A 23,639-nucleotide genomic window follows, 5' to 3' on the forward strand; every position below is an offset into this window, starting at 1 on the left:
TTTCCTACATTTAAATCATCATATTAATATCGCACCTCCCAAAAGTACCTTCAAGAGATTACCTGTTTTAAAAATGTCCACAAAAAAAAACTCCAACTAGCCTATAATAACAACATTCAATAGCCTGCATAACGTAGGCCTACCTATGTATTGAGATTGTATCACATAGTTTTGCTATAGAAATGCATGCATCAAATGATTTGGATCTGGGCTCAAACTGTAGGCCTATATTTGATTATAGAAATATGAATATCTTGATCATTTTGTGACTTCTTCAAACTCTCCAACAGATAGGCTAATGCGCACACTAGGCTACTGCCGCATGCTGTTTGATTTATATTTTATCCTACCTGTCCGTTCTCCTCATCGCTCATTAATTAGGGAAATTGAAATCACCTGTGATAATAGCCATCTTAAGGACGCAGAGGGCACACTCAATGGGTAAACGCAGAGTTTACAGGACAAGCAATGTCTACGGTCATGGCCTCGGACACAGGTAATAAAACATGACGCATTTCAGCTTAGTTGATACATTATCGATATTTCTTTAAATGTAGGCTAATTGTTTAACAGTTGCAGATGGTACTGAAGACACCACAACCCTGCGGGCTGATGAGGTCGTTTCACCGGTCGACTGCACCACACTGACTGCTGGTGACACCATGGAGGACGTGAATGACAGACTGGCGACACTGTCTGACAGGCTAACCCTGTGCAGCAGAGTCCTAAGTGACTTGAAAGACTTAAGTGAGGTTCTAGTGGTGAGTTCACGTTTTCTCTGCTCGGATTCGTATTTTGACATATCACGAAAATTAATCTTTCCTTTGGTTATGTCCCACAGCGAAAATCTCTCCAGGATGTGTCTATACCGACCCAGAAGTGACCATGCATTATTTTTTTCATTTTAGCCTCCCAATGTCTGTTATGTTTAATAAATACATTCAATTACAAGTCAACTGCTATTTTTAACTGTAAAACGCATAACAAAAAACATTTCAGTGACAAGGATAAGGTTTTATTAGTATTATATTGCTCTCAATTCAGAAAGTTATTTATCATACTTTTATATGAACCAAGCATAAGCAAGCATTTTCACATTATACATTCTTAAAAAATACAAATCCATAACAATTCCTCACTCTTTGGGTGTTGAGACATTCCTTTGGAAGCATAGTTCCCCCTCCGCTTGTATTTACTTTTTAAATATTGCCTTTTTGGAAAAATGTTGGCAGAAATTTTGGATCCTAAGTTCCCAAAACTCTCAGGCTATACATTTGTGATCAAACATGTGCTTCCAAACAAATGTCACCATCAGTGATTTACTGATGTTACCATTTCAGGTAAACTTCAGAAAAGAACAACCTGGGCCACCAGTCGAAAACCACTTCTGCTTAATGATTAAAACAAAAAAATCGGCAGCTGTAAGTTTGACTTTCATTGGTGAAAATGAGCCAACAACTTATCCACATCAAATGTCAATATGTAAAAGGCTGAGATGATTACATAATTGGAGTGAAACAATTTACGCATAAAGTGTAAAAAAAGAAAAACCTCTGTATGCCTTGACCAAAATAATTCTTAAAACAGAATCATTCACTCAGTACTCCTATGAACAAATCCAGTTGGGTTTAAACAATGAAGAATATCTGTGGTGCAACGTTCATGGGAAAAGTACCTACACCACTCCAAATATGGAACATTAAATGAAATATACTGGAGTTCAGAGAGCATGCTTAAAATGTATGCAATGTCTGCCTCTTTGAGTTCTGCATATACGTTTATATATAAGAGCAGAATATAATTCAATGGAGGGAGAAATAAATAACATTGTCTTGGATTCTGTATCTAAACTTGTGAATGCCACACGTAAAATTGCATAGTTGTGTTCGATGACAGTATTCATGTATGAGCTTGACTCCTGGCAGTAATTTCACCAAGTGCATTAACAGGGAAACGGTGAGTAGATTGCCATTTTGTAAATCAATGGAGCTAAGTTGAGACTCTCCTGATATCTAATACTGCATATGTGGAATGATTTAGAGCACAAAGTGTGACTGTAGCATTTTTACTACATATCTAATCGCCTTCTGGGCACCTGTGAATCGAGGGGAAGCTCCACTCCTAAATTATAGCAGAAAGAAGGTGAAAAAGACAAAAAATAAATGGACATGAGTTTTTGTGAAATGCATGTCGTTTTGGTTTTGATCCTGCCGACTGGACATAAAGTGTAGACTCCCACCACATGTATCTGTTAATGTGGTGGATCATAGTTTTAGCAATGCTGCATATCCATTAATGGCTTGCTAAACAGACAGCTGGAAAACAATGCAGATTCTAGGAAAACCATAAGCGTCGTCGTCTCAATGCTTTTTGAGTTATTGTGATCTGCTGCTGCCAAAGTGAATGCCTGAGACTCAATGAAGACAAGTGTGTTGGCATGTCAATGGCAAGTCTGAATCAGGCGCTGTCAAGGCAAGGAGGCTCAAAGAACAGTTCTGTTGTAAGGCTAAGTAGCTCTACACTCTAGTATACAGGGCATTATGCCTACACACTATTATCATCATTGCATGTGTCCCATGTAAAACAATACTGTTAAATTATACTCTGAGCAGGCGGACGTTGTTACATATATTTTGTTACTATGGGTGTACAAAGGCCCAGCTGCAAGTAGAACTATTCAACCAAACACAGCAAATTCTATTCTGCATCAATGTGACTGGGGAAAGAATGCAAGCATACATTAGCTCCAAACTCAGAGTTAGTAATTCAAAAGTCTATACAAAAATACAAATTCTAGAATAATCTACAGGTTCCTCAAATATGTTTACACTGAAATGTATTGTATTTACAGGGTCGCCAGGACACCATCTTTTAAATGCTACTTTCAGCAGTTGGATACAAAAGTTTGTAGTGGTGCTGCACCTCAGCTAACAAGCTGTCTGATTAATGAAGTGTGTGTGCAATAAACAGGGAAGAGTGCATCGAAACGTAGGACTACTGCCAGTGCGGGGCATATGGGAAGAAGAAATTATATCTGTGTAACAAATTGAGGGAACCAGGATCAGTTATGACTTGATGCATCCCTGAGAGGGTCACAACCCTATATAACATGGGATGTTGACAGTAGTTTCTTACCGTTTCATTGTGGACAACGTTTGCAAACAAGTAGATCCTATAGGTCAATTTGAGTCAATGTGCAGTCTATCAAAGGTGCCTCTTCTCTCAAACTCTCAGCAATAACCATTATGTTCTTTAAAAAGAAAAAAATCAGTAACACAAAAACAGCTCAACTTAAAAAAACAAGTGATTGGAATAAATTAATAATAGATTTCTCTGCTATTTTCAAGATAATATTACCAGTATAATGAAAGAATCAAGCATTTAAATAAATTAACATGTACAATTTTAAATTAGTTTAAGTTATAGGCAACTTATTGATGTATTGACTTAATTTCACTTAAAGACAGGCAGATCTGGTCACAGGTTATTATTTTTTAGCAATTAGTAAGTAACTGTCAAAAGTAGAAAATAATAAATCACATTATCTGGACTACACTAGTCTTCCTAGGAAACAAAAATATCAAGGAATCACTTCATATTGTATGACAGCCTTATGAGGCTATGTGGCCAACCCAATCAAGTTCCTGCTGGGAGCAAAGCTTGATAAAATAATAACAAATTCCTCTAATATACAGTGCATTCTGGTCAGTTGCATACCAGCTTGAAGCATTTGTTAGGACCTGTAGTACAGTACAAGGATATACAGACAAGATTTGTTTTTCCTGTTCAGGTATGTAACCTTCAAACCAGGAAATAAATGGAACTCTCAATTTATCAGTGCTTGGACAACACTAATTTGTTTCATTCTATGAATTCAGAGTGGATATTGAGGGCTATTATATACAGTTTATGTTCTCAACAAAGGATCTACTTTCTTTTTTCCCCTGCATCAATAAGCATTAATGTAGCTCAATCTCGATAAGCAAACTAATCCTGATTTTAAAAACTCAACTACTGCAATGGAACAGAAACAGTATTCATAGTTTGTGTATATATGTTGCCCAATGCCATACAGAACAGAAAGCACTGCAGGTATGGGGGGAGGGGGGCATCACTGTGGAGAATGACTGGAGGTGTAGGTGGAATAGATGCCTCTGGATGAGTGGGTGCAACAAACACATGGTGCCAGACTGAGGAGGCCAGCTCTTCTAAGGATTGCCCTCAGTGGCCATGTTGAAGTCATGAGCGACCAGCAGCAGAGCCTCAATGTTGGCAGTGGTCTCAGGACTCTGCAGGGAGAGGAAGTCCGAGACATCCATGTTGGATAACCCGTCAGCTGAGGGAGGGTTGGTGGCAGCGCTGCTCACTATGGTGGGGAAAGTCTGAGCTGAGGAGGAAGAAGAAGTAGTAGAGGGGGCCTCTAGCCTCACCTCACCCAACTCGGAGGAAGCCTCAGGGAGGCAGCACGAGGCAGACGAGGTGGCTGGATGCTGGGGAGGCTCGGGGGGCCGTGGTGGTGGGGGCGGAGGGGGCTCTGGTGGTTGAGGCTGCGCTGGGGCCGAAACAATGGAGGAGGAAGTGGAGGCACTCTTTGAACTCTTGTCTTTAGCAGCGTCCCGACAGGCACACTGGCACTGGCAGGATTCCTCCTGTTTGATGATGATGACAGGAAGGCTGAGTCCGATCTGCTGGACCGAGTTGCCTGAAAATAAAAAGAACCAAACAAAGTGTCTAAACTGAGAAGAAATTCTTTATCAATGTCCAAAATATTTAAGAGAAAAAAAGAGATAAAAATAAGTGGGGCGAAATGAAAAACTGCGTAGTATAATTTGGCAGTCATCTGCTTGGACTGAGAAGAAGAGAAGGGTTAATGCCATGTGTATTTATAGACCTCTCGGTCAAAAAATTAAATACGGAATCTGAAAGAAGGATAACATATCTTCAGAAGAAGAAAATAAATACTTTTTGGTAAATTATATACAGTATCTATAATACTTGTTCTCTTCTTATCCTGAATGCTGTAAATGTTATTGCTTCTGTGCTGTTACATTTAAATTTTATTATTACATTTAATAATGGGATACAGTTTTTACTGCTCTCGCAATGTGCATTCATTGAGGGCCAGCATCTTGGAACTGCATTTGTATAATAAAACCACTGTGAAAGTATCTTAGTGGAGCTCTCTGGACACCAATCTACTATTTAATTGACCCTAATAAAGCTAAGATGCTGGATGTCAAAACAAATTTATGAATTCATTACAGCCTTTCGCCAAATGCCCACAACACAAAGTAATATAATAATCCACTATTTATTGACTCACCTGCATTTCCTCCCATTGGGATGGCTGTAGTGAAGAAAAGCTTTTCCACTTTTGGAGCTCCTTGATGTGTCTGGAAACAAATATTAAAACACCACCAGTTCAAGCAGGATTAAAAGCATATGACATTGATTCCCACCAGATTTCTAACTGATTAAAGAGCCAACACATTGTTAAAAGCCATAGCTAACCTCTTAAACTTTAAATTAATTTGTTAAATGAATAGAATACATTTTTGTATAGTCACTTATGTGCATGACATGATGTAAAACTCACTGCTTGCTCTGGGTTCTGCTGGCTGTTGGCCGCACTGCTAAGGATCCACTGGAGGTTCTGGTCAGACATTACCAGGCTTGGCTGCAGGAGGTTCTGTGTGGGCGCTATGGTGATGGTTGCCGAGGCGGTGGGCAAACCAGGGCCAGAGTTGTTGGGGACAGGGTTGTTGGCCAAAGGCACGGGTTGAGCCACGGCTGTCAGGGTTTCTGTCGTGGTGGCTGCAACAACAGACGCAGCAGCGGCGGCCGCGTTGCCTGGTGCTGTGGCGGTCAGAACTGGAGCCGCTGGCGGAGCATCAGGGTTGGGTTGGGGCAGAGGAGCGGGCTGGGTGCCACTGTCCGGCTGCAGGAATGTGGGGGGCAGTGCCACGTAGTGCTGGGGGGTGACAGGGTTTGGTGCCTGGACAGAAGCCTGTACAGGGACATCAGAGAATGAGCGCTGAGGCCCGGGGAGTTGCATGAAAGGGGGAGGAGGCTGTGTGGAGCTGACCGTAACAGTAACAGAAGCCGGGATGGAGGTTTGAGAGGCGGCGGGAGAGGCCTCGATGACTGCAGTAGTGTGTGAACAGGACGATGAGCAGGAAGGGGTGAGAGAGAAAGAGATGAGAGACGAGGCATCAGTCACTCCTGGTTGGGTAGAGGTCTCTAGGCAGAAGGGTTCAAGGCTCTCTAAGGAAAGAAGAAAAACTGTCAGTGAACAAGAAGTTTTGATGGAATTCAAGCAGACAGACTTTGAAGTGTACTGACCGTTGGGATGGGCATCATCTTGACTGACACTATTTTCGGGACTCTGGAACATGAGCTCAAAGATTTTCACAGGGGTCACACTGCTCAGATCCAAATGTTGCGCCTGTAATGATGATTAAAAGTTATAATAGTACTTAGGAAGTACTCCTTATAGTACTTAATTCTTATTAAAGTGACAATTGAACTTAGGTGTCACAATAGCTACCTGTTAAAGGTAGGCTAATCTAGAGAATGCTTGTTATTGTCAAAATCACTTTGTCAATATCAGTGAATATCTCCTCACGATCAGCTACCTGTCCGTACTGAGTGTGCGCTGAATAAATAATTGTGTTAATACACAGCCTAGACTCTGTAAATGGGCATATTACTAACTACGGTTGACCCATTTGTTTACATACCATTTGTTTTCATACTAGTTTAAAGGGCCTAGGCTGTGTATAAACACCAGATTTCTTTCAGCGCGCACATAGTGCGGACAGGTAGCAGATATTCACTGATTTTAACAGAAAGCATTCTCCAGAATTGATGACTCCACCTTTAATTGACATCTTTACTGAATGCTCTCAACATCTTCAATCCAAAGTCTGTTTGACAAAGACTTACATTATGGATGTTCTCTCGTAGCTCCGAGTCTGTAGAGATGAGACTCAAGTCACTGAGGCACAGCGAGTGATTTGCATCCTGTAATTAAGAGATGAACAGGTCCTAATTAAGCTTGCCACTGCTATGGGATAGACTGCTGAGTCATGAAAACAAGATAGGGGAGCCAGATTGGCAAAGAATGCAAAAAGGTACTGTATGCTAATGTGCCAACAATGGTTAATTGAAGGGAAAAGTGTACCACAGAAAGCAAACTAAGGGGCACTTTACACGACAACACGAAACGGTGCATACGCGAAAATGTTCTCGCGGTTGCACTATATCATTTACATGAAAACAGCAAACGCAGGCATGAAACCGCAGGTTTTTGAGATCACCTCCCAGGGAGGATTTTTTGGAAGACACAACAGTTTTGGTTTCTTGTAAACACCGAAACCATTTTCCCTGGTAACGCTGACGTCACGGCTCCAACCTCACACATGCATAGTCTATAACATTTGCTGTCAAAATACCCACACGCGAGTTATAAAGTTAGAAGACAACATGCACGGTGTCTCCACGGCACCATCACTGTGATCAGCGGAGAGTGACGTGCAGGGCTAAAATATAGGCTAACACTCGCCAATTTAGTCCAAGCGATTTCCGCAGTAAGTTATTGAGACCACCCGCCACTTTGTCTGGGGAAAGATTTGTGCTCTGCCTGTTTTTCTAGCAAAATAAACGTGTGTCACTTCTATATGCCAGGGACACGGCTCTCTCTACATTAAAAAACACTATCAGCACGCAGAGGTTAAGTTATTCTACTGTTCAACAAAAGGAGCATTAAGGCTACGGCTTCACAGTAAAAGCCTTTCACTGGCTAAACAATCGCATTTCACTGTACACACGTGAGTTGACTTTTATTTTGAAGTACGCCTAACAGGAAGGTAGCCGCTCACAAAGCCCCTTCAGCAGGTCTTCTGTTTTCACGAGTTCAATGCGGTGAAATAAGAGGACAGAAAGCTTGTAATTTACATTACTTGTAACCCCAAGCTTACACCAACCGCTTTATGAACGTTAGTGGCGTTACAGTAAGGTTTTATGCATCAAATTGTACCGGAAGAGCTATCTACTAGGCTAAGTGTCACCGCTGACTATTGGCTTGGCATGCTTACAACAGCGATGTCGGCCCGTTTGCTCTGAAAACATGTGTACGAGTGAATATTTCAAATAAATTGTGTCTGAACGGGGTTTTTTTTTTTAAACCAAAAACGGGAAAACTGTCACGTTTTCACCGTGTAAAGTGCCCCTAAATGATGAATTAATTACATAACTATATAACTAATAACAAATTCCCCTCAAGATGATTTTGGAGAAAATCCATACTAACTTTTTCACTTCATGCATGTAGGAATGTGTTTTGGCTAACGTGCTATCTAGACTGCTCCCATCTAGTAATACAACTTGCCATGTGTATGTGAACTGCCCCTCTTCTAAACATCAAAAGCACATTGTACTCATGGAGCATAGTACAGGTAAGAAGTTCAGCAGTTTTTAATTAAGTGAATAATCTGAGTAGCGTATTGTAATGTTGCTCTCTGGCTGTGCATGACAACTATGCCAACAAAGAGCAACAACGTGTTCTTCAAGTTGACTCACTTCAGAGAGGGGGTGGGTGAGAGTGACGGTGAAGGGCTGTCCTTTGTCATGGCCTCGGATGTGACTCTTCAGACTGTACTGGCTGCTAAAAGTTTTCACACAGCCATCACTGGGGCAGTTGAAAGGCTTCTCCCCTACAGAACAAGGAATGACAGAGAGGGAATAATACGGATGGTTAAGATCTAATTTTCACAGCTTAATCTTTTGAATTTGGACAAGATAGAATTTGCTTCTTTACTTTTTATCTTCAGACAAAATGCTACAAAAAAAATCTTACACCTCACGCAGGTGGTATAAAGGAAACCGCCACTTATGTTACAATAACAAACAATAAAACAACAGAAAATACATAATCAGTCAGAGGATGCTCACTAAATAACTGGGAACACTGTCAAGTAGGTTGTGCAGAGACTCTAATGATTTGCTTTTCTATCCAGCCAACACAAGGTTGCCTGTCTAATACGGACCGTGGTCCGAGTGAGGTTTCACACATGTAACGTAGGTAAGGATCAAACGGGAAAGTCCAAAAGTCCAGAACAAACTAGGTGGGTGTGAAGGCCCCCTGAGCCTCTAAGCCATACAGTCCAGGAGCTTTGCCAACCACAATTGGGTAAGTTTTTTGTCAAATACACATGGACACAGCCTATTCATTCACTGATCTGTTAACTACATAACATTTCTCCACTGACTTTAAAACACAAAGTCACATGAAAGCCTTGTTTTGCTGCAGGAAAAATCAATGTGGTTGGGCTATCGAATGAACTGTAGGAGGAACTGGTAACAATGTTAATACAAATGGAGCAAAGCTGAAAAATAAGTATGTAAGATTCTCTTGATAAATCAAGTGTATATAAAAAAGATGTGTAATATGTACCTGTGTGTGTCCGTACATGGGTTTTTAGGTGATGACTTGCAGCAAAGGCTTTGCCACAGCCATCGTGGTCACACCTGAAGGCAAAAAAAACAAACAAAAACATGTCACACTGGATTTTATCATTCTTCCACAGTAAACCATGCCCCTGAATCATACACACACAACGCATAAGTGTGTGTGCGCACAGCAGATGGGAAATTAATTAGTGCTGAACAGTTCATACTCAAAACAACACAGTGTAAGACACTACGAGAAAATGCATTTCATATATTTTTTAAACTGTGTGTAAAGAAGCAAACATTAAAACCTAATAAAACAGCTATCTGTGAGTATCTATTAGTATCAGAATTCCTTAATTTTGATGCTATGGGCAGATTAAACCTTGTGTGTTAATGGAAATACTGACCGGAATGGCTTCTCCCCAGTGTGTGTGCGAATGTGCTTCCTCAGGTCACTGAGTGTGGTAAAGTACTTTGTGCATCCCTCTGAATCACAGTTGAACGTCTTGCCTGTGTGAAGTCTCTGGTGTGCTTTTAGTCTGAAGAGACAATCAAGCATGGTTCATTAAACCACAGTGGGAGACATACAGAGATTAACAAACTAAACACAATGGCATGTGTTGATTCCTGTTGCAAATAAAGCCCCTTTTACACAGAGATTACGGCATATTGACGGAACAACATCACTCCAAAATGCCGGCTTTGCTTGCTTCTGTTTTATCTACACAGAACCAAGCAACGCCGGCCTGCTGGCGCATCAGTAGCTCCTTTTACACAGCGTTACGGAATGAAAGAGGTGCTTGTAAACAGCGTCAGGTGTGACGTAAACATTTAGCGCCGCGCCGGTCAGCTGCTTTACAACAACAACACTGGCTGGTGAATTGAGAGCAGAAGTGCTGGAGCATGCAGTAAGAGGGCCGTATTGACAGACTGCTGTCAAGGGTATAATGACCGTTGCTAAGGATCTACGTCATAGTTTTGATGGATAGACGTCTACAAACAGGGCTACTACTCGTTCAGAAAACAATGGAATACTTTTTCAACATGACTTTGCATGTATCAGGAGAGCAGGGAACACAGGAGTCATGGTTAATGTCCGACAGGAATCCAGTCAAGACGACGTGAGTATGTTTGGCTGCAAAATAATTGGCTCTCCCCAAACCCCCCTACCACAACTGTACACCCGGTCAGTACTCAGGAAAGCCAATACAATCACACAGGACCCCACCCACCCCCTCCACCAATCCTTTGATTTACTGCCATCAGGTCGACGCTACAGGGTCCCGTTGGCACGGAAACACACCTACAAAAAATCTTTTTATCCCCACTGCCATCACCACACTGAACAGTCACAAATAGGCAACATATCTCACTCCACTCAGTCACCCCTTTGCACTGCTTGCATTTGTTGGTATTTATTTATTGTCATTGTTTGGGACTCTCTGTTTTGTATGTATTTATTTATTTTGTGTACATTGAACCTGCCCTGTCAAAGATGAATTTCTGTCAATTGTGACAGACAATAAAGTTTTTCTTATCTTATCTTATCTTATATTGACAGTTAAGGTGCGAACACACTACACGCTTTACACGCGTACAGACACGTATAAAATCGGCTATTTTTCCATAGGGAACCATTGGTTTACGCACGTACATGGCGCGTAGATGCGTTACTTGCGCTAAAGCAACATTTTAGCCGCGTTAGCCGCGTATATACGCACCTACGCGTGGAGTTCAAAAAATTTAACTTTTTACGCTCCTACGCATGACGATTACCCGCGTTGGCCAATCAGCGTTGGGCTTGACCCGACGTCACATACATTGGCACGGTTGGAGAACAGTGTACTGTACACAGAGGCTGATGAGAGACACCGAGGAGGAAAATGTATTGCAGGCGGCCCGGTGCTGTATGAAGCCGCTCGGGAATAGAAGACAAAACCAGGGAGAGAGTAAACCAGGAAAATGGACTTCCTGGTTAATTCAGTGAATATGTGCGGCTGTGCTTTAGCCGATAAAACAAGTTAGCGCCGTATAGCATTAGTTAACTGACCCGGTTGTGTGCGGGCGGGGGGATAATCTTTCCCATTGTACAACTTCTCCTGGGCAGAAATAGACTCATACACTCTGCAAAATGAAGCGCGGGGGTTTGGATTGAGCAACGGACCTTATGACCAGCTAGATTATACGCCGTTCCTTTTATTTGGTGATTTTTACAGGACACGTCCTTCAACTGCTAACATGGTCGCATGTTTAGAACGTAGGCTATGGAACGTCAAACGCCCCCCTGTTCCGCAACAACAAGCTGGAGCATTTAAACAGAGAGGCGGAACTGATTGCGTCGGGAATCTTACTACCCCCTGAGGTAGTAAAATTCCCGGAACAATCTCTCGCACCTTTCTTCCCTCGTTCCACAACTGTCGCATTTAAACAGCAGGGCGGAGGGCCGAAAGGCCGGCATATTCCCGGCTTTCACTGGCTGTGTAAAAGGGGCTTAGGTCTAAAAAAACATATTCAAGAAACTGTCCCCAATGAGATAATAATGGAATCTAGTCAGGCAGTAGCCTGGAAATCCAGACCCTGATATCTTGAACGATAGAGGGTCTGGCCACGATCAATAGTAATTTCCAACTCAAGGGGCGGCTCCTACTCGTGCATTTCAAATGCCACTGCACGCAGTTGGATAGCACTACAACCAATCAGAGCGATGCACAAGGTGCGATGCACAGCTGTTCGTTTAGCGAACAGCTGTTAAATTACGTTTGCCGTTGTCGGTTGGCAAAACAGAACATTCCACTTACAGCTAATGAAAGATTTGAGTGCCGTCTTCCAAATCGTTAAGGGTCGAGGCCAAAGCAGTCTCAAACTCACGCAACATATCCGCAGCCATCTTTGATGTTTACTATCACGGCTTCGACGTCGCATGCACGTCACTGTCGTCATCCGGTTACGTCCTCCCCAGAGTACCATATAAAGGGCTCTGGCGCGCCCATATTAGATAGAACCAATTGAAACCATAGCCAGATTTCTGGTTTTCTTGATAAAGCTTCAACGGAGCGTGTCCAGACCAACACGCGCAGCAAATTTAATTTGCCAGCGCCTAGTGGCAGGTCTGGGAATGCCAGGCAGGGAACACGGCTAAACTTAGTACACACACACACATAGGCCTGTCACGATAACAATTTTTTCTGTGCGATTAATTGCCCCAGAAATTATTGCGATAAGCGATAATATTGCCGTTTTGAGACCATTTTCAACAAATATAATGATAATGGCATAATAATGCAAGTACACCCTTTCGAAGATCAATAAACTTTCATTTTTAAAGAACACTGGAACTGGACGTCTGGAAGACATTTAAAATATCCAGAATAAATTAACAAAACAACCAAAAACAATAAATAAAATTGACTCAGTCTATTTGTTTTTTTCCCAAGCTGGGAAAACTGCATCGGGTGATTGTGTTTAAGGTGAAGATTCAGGTGTGTTGTATTGGCGCGTTTGTGCTCTCAGCAAGCGCATCATAATTGCGCAGGTCTGAGCAAGACGGCTCCTACTCAAACAAGGCTATTGTTTTTAAACAAATGCGACATGTCGGCTCGCTCAGGTTAGTTGGTTCGCCCCGGCCGTTGGGTTTGAAGCCGATGTGCTACCACACGGCAGCTGTCGCGTTCGGCTTAGACACCAACTTTTTATTCCTCCACATTTTTGTTTTGTTGCTCTCCTCCTCACGGGGCTCTCGTGCTGCACTCTGTGTAACGCCAGGGCTCCGCCTCCCACACAGAGACCATGCAAAAAGTGACTGACACGTGACAAGGTGGTTTACTCGTTGTGCCCTCAACTCGGCCTTAAAGGCAGCGCTGCAGGAAAGGCACCATTAAACATCACCGAATGCCCTAACCCTGCGCGCTGCCTTGAAGAATTCACTTGGGGCAAAAAAAACACCAATCCCGGCGAGAGGGCAGATACACCGGAGTAAAAACGTTTGATATCCAGTGTCTTTGATAGAGAGAGACACGAGGAAAACAAACAAGCAAATTATCGCAGCTGGCAAAAAATTATTGCTCATTTTAATTTATCGCGCAATTAATTGATTTATTGCATATCGCGACAGGCCTACACACACACACACACACACACACACACACACACACACACACACACACACACACACACACACACACACACACACACACACACACACACACACACACACACACACACACACACACACACACACACACACACACACACACACACACACACACACACACACACACACACACACACACACACACACACACCCTATGCCAACCATCACCTATGGTTGGCATTGCTTGGCTGCCCTGAGTAACAACCGCAGACAGGGAGTTGATGGCAGTGGTACAGCTTCACCTAGCCCCAGATATTTTGTTATAGCAACTGAAACAATAAAGACCACAGAGCTTGGTTGTGAAACCCTTGAGATCATAGCCAGTAGCCACATCTAAATGGTGAAAACGCTACCAACAATCACAAGTAATTGTGCCTGATGTTGTCAAAATTATATATATATATATTTTTTAAATGCATTTTGATTCTGAAAATTAAACACAACAACTCTTCTTAAATGTTATAGATTTTCACTAGAATTGAGTTGAACCAAAAAGTCTTCTACGTAAGATGAAACCCCCAGGACTTTGTCAAGCAATCCTCACAGCGCTGTGTTGCCATGTTGAATTATGTCCATCTACATATTGCATTACTTTAAAGTCACTAGTTGGGCCACATACTTTATGTCATGGCCTGCCTTATCATCACTGATTTTATATCAGGATAATCCAATCTTTATTTCTTATACTAAAATCTAAGTAATACATCATGTGGCCTGTAGCCCTCTTTTGAGGTGAACTGGAGAGTAGAGTCTAGCTGCAGCCCCGGAGAACAATACTGAGTCGGGGCGGGAGTACTGAGTCGGGGCGGGAGTACTGTGTCGGGGCTAGTAGCCTATCGGTCTGCTGTCTTTTTTATTGTTTGACGTGACCTTCTCAAGATGGCCGCCGCGGTGTTCCGTTAGCCGAGTGGAGCTAGCGCCGTGGCTAATCTAATGTTCTATCTATATTCTAACCTCTCTCTGTCCCCTTGCCCTACCACCCAGCTGTGATGCCTGAACTTAATCGGCAAAACAATATAATTTGTCTAAATAACGTTCGAAATGTATTTGTATTTTCTTCCGCCCCGACTCAGTACTCCCGCCCCGACTCAGTATTGTTCTCCGGGGCTGCAGCTGGATACTATTGGAACTGGAGGCTGAAAAACTGGACAGTGCTAACATAACCTACAGTGGTGATAATGACCTACAAAGCATCATGAAAAGAAATAAAGCACAACAGCACATATCTGCATGACGATTTACCTGTATAACGTGTTGAAGGCCTTCTCACAGCCTTGAACATCACACTCAAACGGCTTCTCCTTGGTGTGAACACGGACATGTATCTTGAGGCTGTAAGAGGTGAGGAAGGCCTTTCCACAGCCTTGTTGATTGCACACAAATGTGTACTCTCCCCTGTGTGTCTTCTGGTGTGTTCGCAGGTTTCCTGCCGTGCTGTACGTCCTCGTGCAGCCTTCGAACATGCACTGGTAGCGCTTCACCTGACGGGAACAAGTGGAAGGGGAAATCAGACAGCGCCTAAACATAAATTGAGATCAGCTCCACTATATGACACAACTCTGAATCTAGGGCTGGGTATTGGCAAGGCCTTTACAGAACAATATGCTGGATCACGATATGATAAATCACAATATATTTCTATAAGATGTAGGGATGTCCATGGTTAACTGGTTAACTAAAGGTTAAACGGTTAAAAAAAATTAAATCATCTTAATTTCTCTTAAATCCAGACTCTTATTTTGATATCGCTAAACCGGATGTAAGAATGCCAACTGTCGGTAAAGAATGAAACGAGTCGTGTAGGCTACTCTCAACTTTATAATAGGTCCATGGTACGCTCCCAGAAAGATAGCCAGTCACAATTTATGGTCACAACACTCCCCTGCCATGTGTTTGTATAATTTAATTAACAGCGTGGGCTCCCGCTAGCTTAACATAGCGCTAGAATTAGCCTTCTTGAGGTGGATGCTGTACTGCATCTATCACCGTCTCAGTGAGTGTGAGAGAGTGACAGACAGGCAGTGAGTGCCCCTGCACAGACACAGAGAGGTCTGCCATGCTTGTGTGCGAGGATCTATAACGAAAATCCGTCATAAACAAAAGCGTTAAGTATCGTTATGCAGTACTGATAACGTCGGAGCGTATCAATACTACGGCCTTTCAAAATGTTGCCCCGTGCTCAGCACTACTTAGCACCGGGTTTCGGTTGGCTACCCATCCCCTAAGCCTGTGTGTGTGTAAATGTCCCTTTTCAGTCACTTATTTCACGTTCTGCTCCTACATTCGCATACTAGACCTCTTCTCACAACAGACGAGGTGCCGTGTGAATGTCAAAATGTAGGCATTTAAATTGGCTACTGGTCCCTGAATTGTTTTTAAATTAATATGCAGGTCCTTGGAACAAAAAAAGGTTGGGAGCCCTGCGATAATGCTTCATGTATTTCACTATAAATAGGCTACATTAAATCTTAATGGTTCACCGGTTAATAACCGTTAATTCTTGTGGTTAACCGGTTAAATAAAAAATTCTAAATGGCCATCCCTAATAAGATGCATATTACGGTATTCCACATAGTTCGCTAAGAGTTGAGTTTCAAGTTGCTGTGTACGACCTGGGTAGTCCTAATACATCAAATCAAAACATAAAAATATTGATTTTCGAGTGGGAAATCGATACAGATATCACAAAAATAAATAGTACAATGTTTAAGCATCGTACTACCTACCTGAAGCTATGGAAAAAGATAATATAACCTTAATGATATCAATCAAAATAGGCTTGAACCTGTATTTCAATTTGTTAATTAATTTCAGTAGTAACCAGCCTTGCTGTACAATCAAATGACAGTCAGAGTCACTGTGACCTTTCAGACCGGACTCGATCTCTATGACTCAGCAAATGTGCACATGAAGCTGGTGAGCACAAAAGCAATGATGACTAAACCCCCATGACCATGCAATACATCCCATACAATTTGTTTTACAGCACCAGTCTCCACTGCAGTGTGTCAGTCTCCTGCTCTCTTTTCACATAAAAGCCCTGCGGCAATGTGAGTAAAAGCAAGTCCATTCTCTCCGTCTGAAAAAGCTGTCATGCAACGCACACATAGTCAAATACGGAAGCTTGTGGCAATCTCAACAAGCGAAACCCTTTACTAGCTAATATTATTTCTGTAACTTACTGTTTCAACCCTTCCATACCAATTTCTGACACAAAACAAAAGACTACATGTTTACCCCCTTCTGGCATTTCCCCACTGCTAAGTAACCTGCAAAGATAAGGATAATTGTTTTTAAAGTGTCTTTCGACGAAACTTCGGCACGATTAACATGAAAGCAAGGTAACAGAGGTAACTTTATATTATGTGTGTTTAAGTATATATATTATGTATATATTTTGTTTCATGACAGGCCAAATATCTCATTGTGAATAATAGTAAAAGTAGCACTAAATTGCTAATGCATTTTTATTTCTTTCAATATGCAGAAGGTTATACATTATTTATTGAGCATTTGATTATGTGCCAGTTTAAAAATAACTGACAAATTTTTTTTTGATGCAACCTTGCAGTCTCAATACCAAGAAAAATACCAAACATGCTTAGCTTCAGTCTTACTAACAAAACACTAACAGGGCTGTAGAGTGCGACAGTTTTGATCGCATTTGCTACTGAAATTGATCACGTGCGATGATGAATACAAGTCCACTCGCACTAGTGCTAATGAGGAGAGGCTGTCTTTGAAACACAGAGGAGCGCTGCACAACACTGCTTAGAGGGCTCTACAAACACTGCGGGTAAATGAGTCTTAGGCAAGTAAGTTATTGAGTCCACCCTCCACTTTGGCTGGTGAAAGATGTGTGCTCGGGATCTGTGCTCGTGCGGCGATTCTAGCGTCTAATAAACTTCACCAACGGTAATAACCGGAAGGACAAGGCTCTCTGCTCTCTTTACATTAACGCAGTTAAAGGTGCAGTGTGTAATATGACATCACCAAGAAAGTTCTACAAAGTTCTAGAATGCATTTTTTTCAGCTATTATGCACTGAATTAAATGTACTTATGGATATTATAATTACTTTCTACAAAATCTGCTAGGAAATAAAACCCAAAATTCTACACACTGCAGGTTTAAGTTGTGCAAACAGAACATTTCCTGTGCGCCTTCACATTAAAAGCCTGTTCTTCGCCAAACATGAGTTGACTTTTATTTTGAAGCCGGTAAGAACAGGAAGTTAGCGCTTTACAGCCCTGTAGTGCTCTAGCTTGAAAGGCAACTCATTCAGCTGCAGAGAAAAGTCAACAGTAGTCTATTTCAAACTTTGTGTAAATTACACAATAAGCCACTGAAAAACTACTCCCAACATATTCACAACAACCTATTTAATTTATCCTAAATTGTACCAATATGTATACTTATTTATTTAATAGGCTATGTTTAATCTTTTAAAGTTTGGTTTTAATTAACAGAAGGACATTTTCTAAAAATGTTTATTATTATTAATATAATAATTATAAGTATATACAAAAAATATATAGATATAATTTTTATATTTTTATGGGGAGAAATAATTCTGAATCAGCAAAACATTGCAATTGGCAGGTTAGATTCTTTTGTCTAAATTGCAATCAGTGCACCCCTATTCATTGTTCTACAATTATTACTGCACACCCTAGGATATAATATTAATTGAGAATCTCAAATGAGACCAAGATGACATGCTCAAAGGTAATTAGAGCGAAATGTAAGGGTTAAGGTTATGCAAGTTTTCGATCATACTTTGTGTGCTACCAAATTTATTTTTGTGCTACTGAATTTTTTTGATTGCTAGCACCAGTGCTACCACCTAAAAAAATAAGTGTACAGCCCTGACTAATCTGATTGATGGCTAGTCAAATGCCATTCATTCTGTTTTTAAGAAAGTGATAATTTGTAGTATTATAGTAAAGATCCATGCAAAGCCAACGTGCTAAGCCCGTTAAAGCTTGTAGCTCAGTACTGTATTTATCTCCCACACCATCGTGACTCTACACCAACATCACTTGGATCATTGTAAGAGAACACTGTATTCTTTGGTCTCCCAAATGCATAGGAACAAAGTCCACTTCATGAATTAAATGCTTATGTGAGAGTTTTTACAGCAATTTCACTAAGTGCTTGACTTGTCACACAGTGAGGATACAATAGTTTTTTGTTATGTTTTTTTTAAGAAGTACAGTCCCAATTGAATGCACAGTGTAATTTGGTATACATCAAAGTGCCCTCATATTTACATCAGCACCACATGAACAAGTAGTTAGATGGAGCTTCATTTTGTTAGAGGTTTCTTCTATTTTCTGGCACGTGCACTTTTTCTCAGGGATAGTGAAGCTTCAATAAAGTCATAGTGTCATGACAATGACAAAGGCAACAATGCAAGCACAATGACGGTGATCAAGAAGACAATCCAACATTACATTGAGATTAAACTAATAAAATGCCTAGTGTTCAACAGAAATACGAACAAACATTGTCTAACCTCCACACACACAGTATCGTATTTCATATTGTTTGTTAAGTGATATTACACCCATGGGTTCCACAGGACTTGACTTCCAGGCACATTACCTTCCCTCAGCCTCAAACAAATAATTTCACAAAAAAGGGGATGTGATACATCATCACCAAAAAATGTCTGTCCTTTTCTTGTGACTCACAACCATCAGAACACCATTCACAATCACTATTCACAATACTTTGTTTCATCATCTCTTATCAAACCCACCTTGGCGTTGGGATTTACAGCATTGGGGAGAACGGGCTCCCTTGTGGACCCTCTGTGTTAATAACATTAGGGAAAAACAGCACTCCACCCATGTCATCATGTTAGTGTGATCACATCTTGCCAGAGAAGTATCTTCATTAAAATAAAATTTAACTATTAAAAACAAACAAATTAAACAACAAACATGACTGGGGCATAGTACCTGGGTCAGGGTCTACAGAGACAGCAGAATAGGGCTGGCCCGAATTATTCGAATATCCGAGTATTCGTTTGTTAAATTAGTATTCGGAGCTCAATTCAGTATTCGGAATATTCGTTATTTATTAAAAAAAAAAAAAATGCAAAGGTAGCTTAAACTGAAGTATATTTTGTCAGCAAATAATATTTGGATACACAAGTTATAAAACAAATGTAAAATACAAATTAGACGTTCATTTAAAATATATTATCGAATTATTTGAACTTTGACCTAGTTGGCCGCTGACCTTTCAAAGCGCAACCGGTGATATCAGCTGTAGTAGGCTACGTGATGTTACCAGAGTGAGGCAAACTAAAAGCGGCACCAAGCGCAGGAGGGAGAGAGAGATGGGGGAAGAATAGATTGTGTGCAATACCACACCATTAGCGCGATTTAGGAAGGAAAGGTAATGCTTGGCGTAATGCTAACGTAAGCTTAGCTCAGCTGTTTGTTTACATTCAGCGCTGCTATTGCCCATCATCAACCGTGACTTGCTTGCATCATGGGAATAGGCGGTCAATAATGGATATAATATGGACAAAAAAGACTATCAATATTGGATCTTTGTATGGATTTATAAATCGCCGAAAAGATGCACCTTCCTGGATGAATTGATAAGCTCCTGTAAGGGTTACGATGCGATGGCACAGGACAGCTGATTTGGAACGGAACAACAGCTGTTCGCTTCCACGGGGAAAAAGTAAGGAACTCTGACTTTACTACCGTTCGAAAGTTATTAAAGCATCAACAAACTACGTAGCTTGCTGTCTCGGCTCACACACTCGGTTTCAGTGAGTACATTGGCATTATTTATGTTGGTTTGATGGTGTTTTTTTTAGAATGAGTACTCGAATACTCGCTCGAAAAATCCAACGAGTATTCGAAGCCTGTAAAATGGTATTCGGGCCAGCCCTAATGAAGAATACACAACATTGCATCTTCTATGCTTCAGCCCCTCCTACGAACAGGAAAAAATGACTTTGCACCGAAAACCGGAACTATCACAATCCTTATAAGACACTTCATTATAGTAGATGTTTATGGCAACTCGTCAATCATTAACAACCTCTTGTTTTGTTGTGGGATCTCCCTGTGATGTTTCCCTGTGTATCATATGACATTTGAAACAACAGACTAGTTGTTCCCTGCAGTCCTTCAGCACTTTGAGTTTTACAGCAAAGAACAGCTGCTTCACCAGTGTGCACTTGCTGTCCAATGGTCCACTTCCACAAATTAGCCCGGCACAGATGTTAAAATAATGTAGATTCACCACATGAACAAGAATAGGGGGCAGAATAGGTTGTTAGTGGGCTAGACCGTGGTTTGGAACGGCGTGAATAACTCAGAAGTAACCAACAAATATTATCGCAATTCTTTTTTGCATTACGGTGGTAAACTAAGCCAAGTGAGCAATCAGGGTCAAGCTGTCACAGAGGCTCATTTTGAAAAACCTTTCCAACACATAAACACATTTACAATCACCGATCCAGCATGTAGATATGCAATTTACTTACTGTTCTTTGCATTTCACCCCAGAAAATAATTAAAACGTGTTTCTTTTAAACTGGCTAATATTGTTACATTATGTGTCTATGCTTCCCACAGTTTGTAAGAGCATAAAATGCGTTAGCACAATCTAGATAATTAACAATCTGTTAAGCAATTAGCTGACTACACAGCTATCACAAACCAACCCAGGAAATTACTTCAGCAATAATCAAACCAAGCAATTACTTCAGCAATAATAATTGACATTCTACTGGCCATATTCAACCTCCATCTGTGCATTAACTAATATGTGAAAATGAAATTACACCATATGTTATGGGATAGAATCACAAAAGCATAATACACAAACCGCATCTGCTTATCAAAATCCGTGTGCCCCTTGCCACTGTGCGCGGCACTTCAGCTTACCTCTCTCTGCCTGGTCTCTGGGCACTCGGAGTGCAGTGTGAGCGTGGCCCCCTCGATGTTGCGTGGCATGGGCGTGGAGCCTGGATTTATTGTGAACATGATCTGGTCTGCGGAAATGGTGTGGTGCACATAACCCTGTGACATGTTGTCCGGGTCGCTCATAAAGGTCAGAGAGCCGCCATCCTCCTCTTCCTCATCTCCGTCGCCTTCCCCTTCGGTTAAGAAGTGGACCCCGTCTTCGTTGCCACCACAGTGACCCTCCTCTTCGCCCTCCTCGTCCAGCCGAATAGGGTCCCGTTCAATGAGCACGGTGGTGCGGTCGTACACCCGGCCGGAGGAAGACGAAGGCTCGTGCATCAGGTCATCGTCTTTGTCAAAGCGGATCTTGTCTTCGTCATCCCGCCCCAGATGATCCACCTCCACCTCAAAGTACATGGCCGCCTCTGTATGAGGGCCATTCTCACTCATGGTCCCTGGTGCCTCCTCCTTCCCTTGGCAAGGAGGACCGCACACTCACACTGGAAACGTCACAGCCTGAAATGTTAAAAATAAAGCAAAAATATTTGTTGTCGTTATCTTTGCTTATCAATGTGAGTCAGTCATGGAGTACTTTCAAGGAGAGGGACGGCGAGTTGTATAGCACCTTTCAACGACAAGGCAGTTTTAAAAAGTGGTGTACGAGACAAAAGACTTAGAACACAATATAAGACAGATATGAGATATTAGTGTGTGTGAGTGTGTGTGTGTGGGGGGGGAGGGGACATTAATAATACACGCCAAAGTACCACTAATAAAAATATATCAACTAAATGTCACAACATGAGCATAAAGGATCATGCCAAATACCAATGTGCGTGACATTAATTCGAGGTATTTGTAAATTGTATTTAAATAAAAAAAGATTCTGACATTTATTTTGAGATGTTGAAACTACAAAGCCAGAAGAAAAACAATAGCTGAAAGCCATGTATTAGCATTTTAAAGACTTTTAAATGATTGATTTAAGACATTTTAATTTCAATTAAGGCCTTTACATTTAGATCAATGCCTTACAATACTTGTTGAGGATCTGCACGAACCCCGAATGCAATACGTTAGCCTAGATTGTTTAGGTCGCCACACCGAGATCTAGAAGTTTCTGATTTCAATGACAGAAGTAACGAGGCAGGAGAAGCTTAACTCAACTAAGTTAACTGAAATTAGATTTTCATTTAAAATCCATTGATACGCATCATGCTAGCTTTACTTTTTGTTTTACATAATACAAATATATAAAACGCCACGAGCAAGGTTATGAAAGATGTAAAACTTACAATGACAGCTAACTATTCCATACTCGACATGACATGGCTGGCTAACGTTTCCAAACATACAGGGGGCTGATTATCCACAATGTACTCGTTTGACTGACAATGCAATGAAAGTTACCGACAAGTGTACTTATTGTCACGGTGCTGATGTGGTTATCCATACACCGTTAGCAGACTGTGTAACATGACATCATTTCACACAGTAACCTAGCTACAGTACGCTTCGGTGCTAGCTTCAGCTTCACACATATTTTGCTAGCTGGCTGCTACAAACACAAAACCAACCCACACTTCGTTTATTTTAAATAACACTCTTCATCGTTATTCTTACATCCAGAAAACATTTAGTCTAAAGCTTGCGAACGACAGATCGCTAAATGGACGCTAGGTAGCAAACACACGCAAGCCAAGTCAATTATTTCTCTACACATGTATAGCTTTTTTTCTTTAGCTAGCAAAAAAATCGCTCTTAGCTAAGCTAGGGAGCTAGCTAGTAACGTTAGCCCGTTTACTTTCGACAATTGACATTACCTATTTGCCCTGCAAGTATAATGTACGTTTCGTGTAACTAAGTGATAAACTAGCATGCTAAGAATTAAATTAATCGACTGAAAGGACATGACATTAAAAACATTTACCTGCGTTTAATTTTAAGCCTTTTTCCTATGCTTAGGATGTTTAGCAATTTCTTTCTATCCCCTCCCTAGGAGACCATACGTCACAGACTCACAGCTATTCGTGATGAATTATGGGAAATTAAATATCATTCTAGTGCTGAAATTAAACATTATTCCTTTTACAAATGTTT

The 23,639-nt window shown here is 41.3% G+C and overlaps 1 protein-coding gene across 1 annotated transcript; it reads right to left on the reverse strand.

Annotated features, from left to right (window-relative positions):
- Positions 1-1,078: 1,078 nt before the first annotated feature.
- Positions 1,079-23,549, reverse strand: mtf1 (metal-regulatory transcription factor 1). Its single transcript, XM_080040298.1, has 11 exons — positions 23,470-23,549; positions 21,522-22,055; positions 14,846-15,084; positions 9,861-9,992; positions 9,455-9,528; positions 8,581-8,714; positions 6,946-7,023; positions 6,343-6,445; positions 5,597-6,264; positions 5,324-5,393; positions 1,079-4,702 (listed from the first exon to the last, which is right to left on the reverse strand). Exons 2-11 carry the CDS (start codon positions 21,987-21,989, stop codon positions 4,209-4,211), a joined length of 2,460 nt encoding a protein of 819 aa, XP_079896424.1. The 5' UTR covers positions 21,990-22,055; positions 23,470-23,549; the 3' UTR covers positions 1,079-4,208.
- Positions 23,550-23,639: the final 90 nt, after the last annotated feature.

This window comes from Ammodytes marinus, assembly GCF_949987685.1.
Source record: "Ammodytes marinus genome assembly, chromosome: 13".
Taxonomy (NCBI): domain Eukaryota; kingdom Metazoa; phylum Chordata; class Actinopteri; order Uranoscopiformes; family Ammodytidae; genus Ammodytes; species Ammodytes marinus.

Excerpts from the sequence above, each read along its gene's own strand:
- mtf1 (XM_080040298.1), bottom strand. The coding sequence starts at position 21,989 with ATGAGTGAGAATGGCCCTCATACAGAGGCGGCCATGTACTTTGAGGTG. Across the intron at positions 9,529-9,860 it reads ACTGGGGAGAAGCCATTCCG|GTGTGACCACGATGGCTGTG; the intron begins GTCAGTATTTCC and ends TTTTGCCTTCAG. Across the intron at positions 6,265-6,342 it reads AGATGATGCCCATCCCAACG|AGAGCCTTGAACCCTTCTGC; the intron begins GTCAGTACACTT and ends TTCTTTCCTTAG.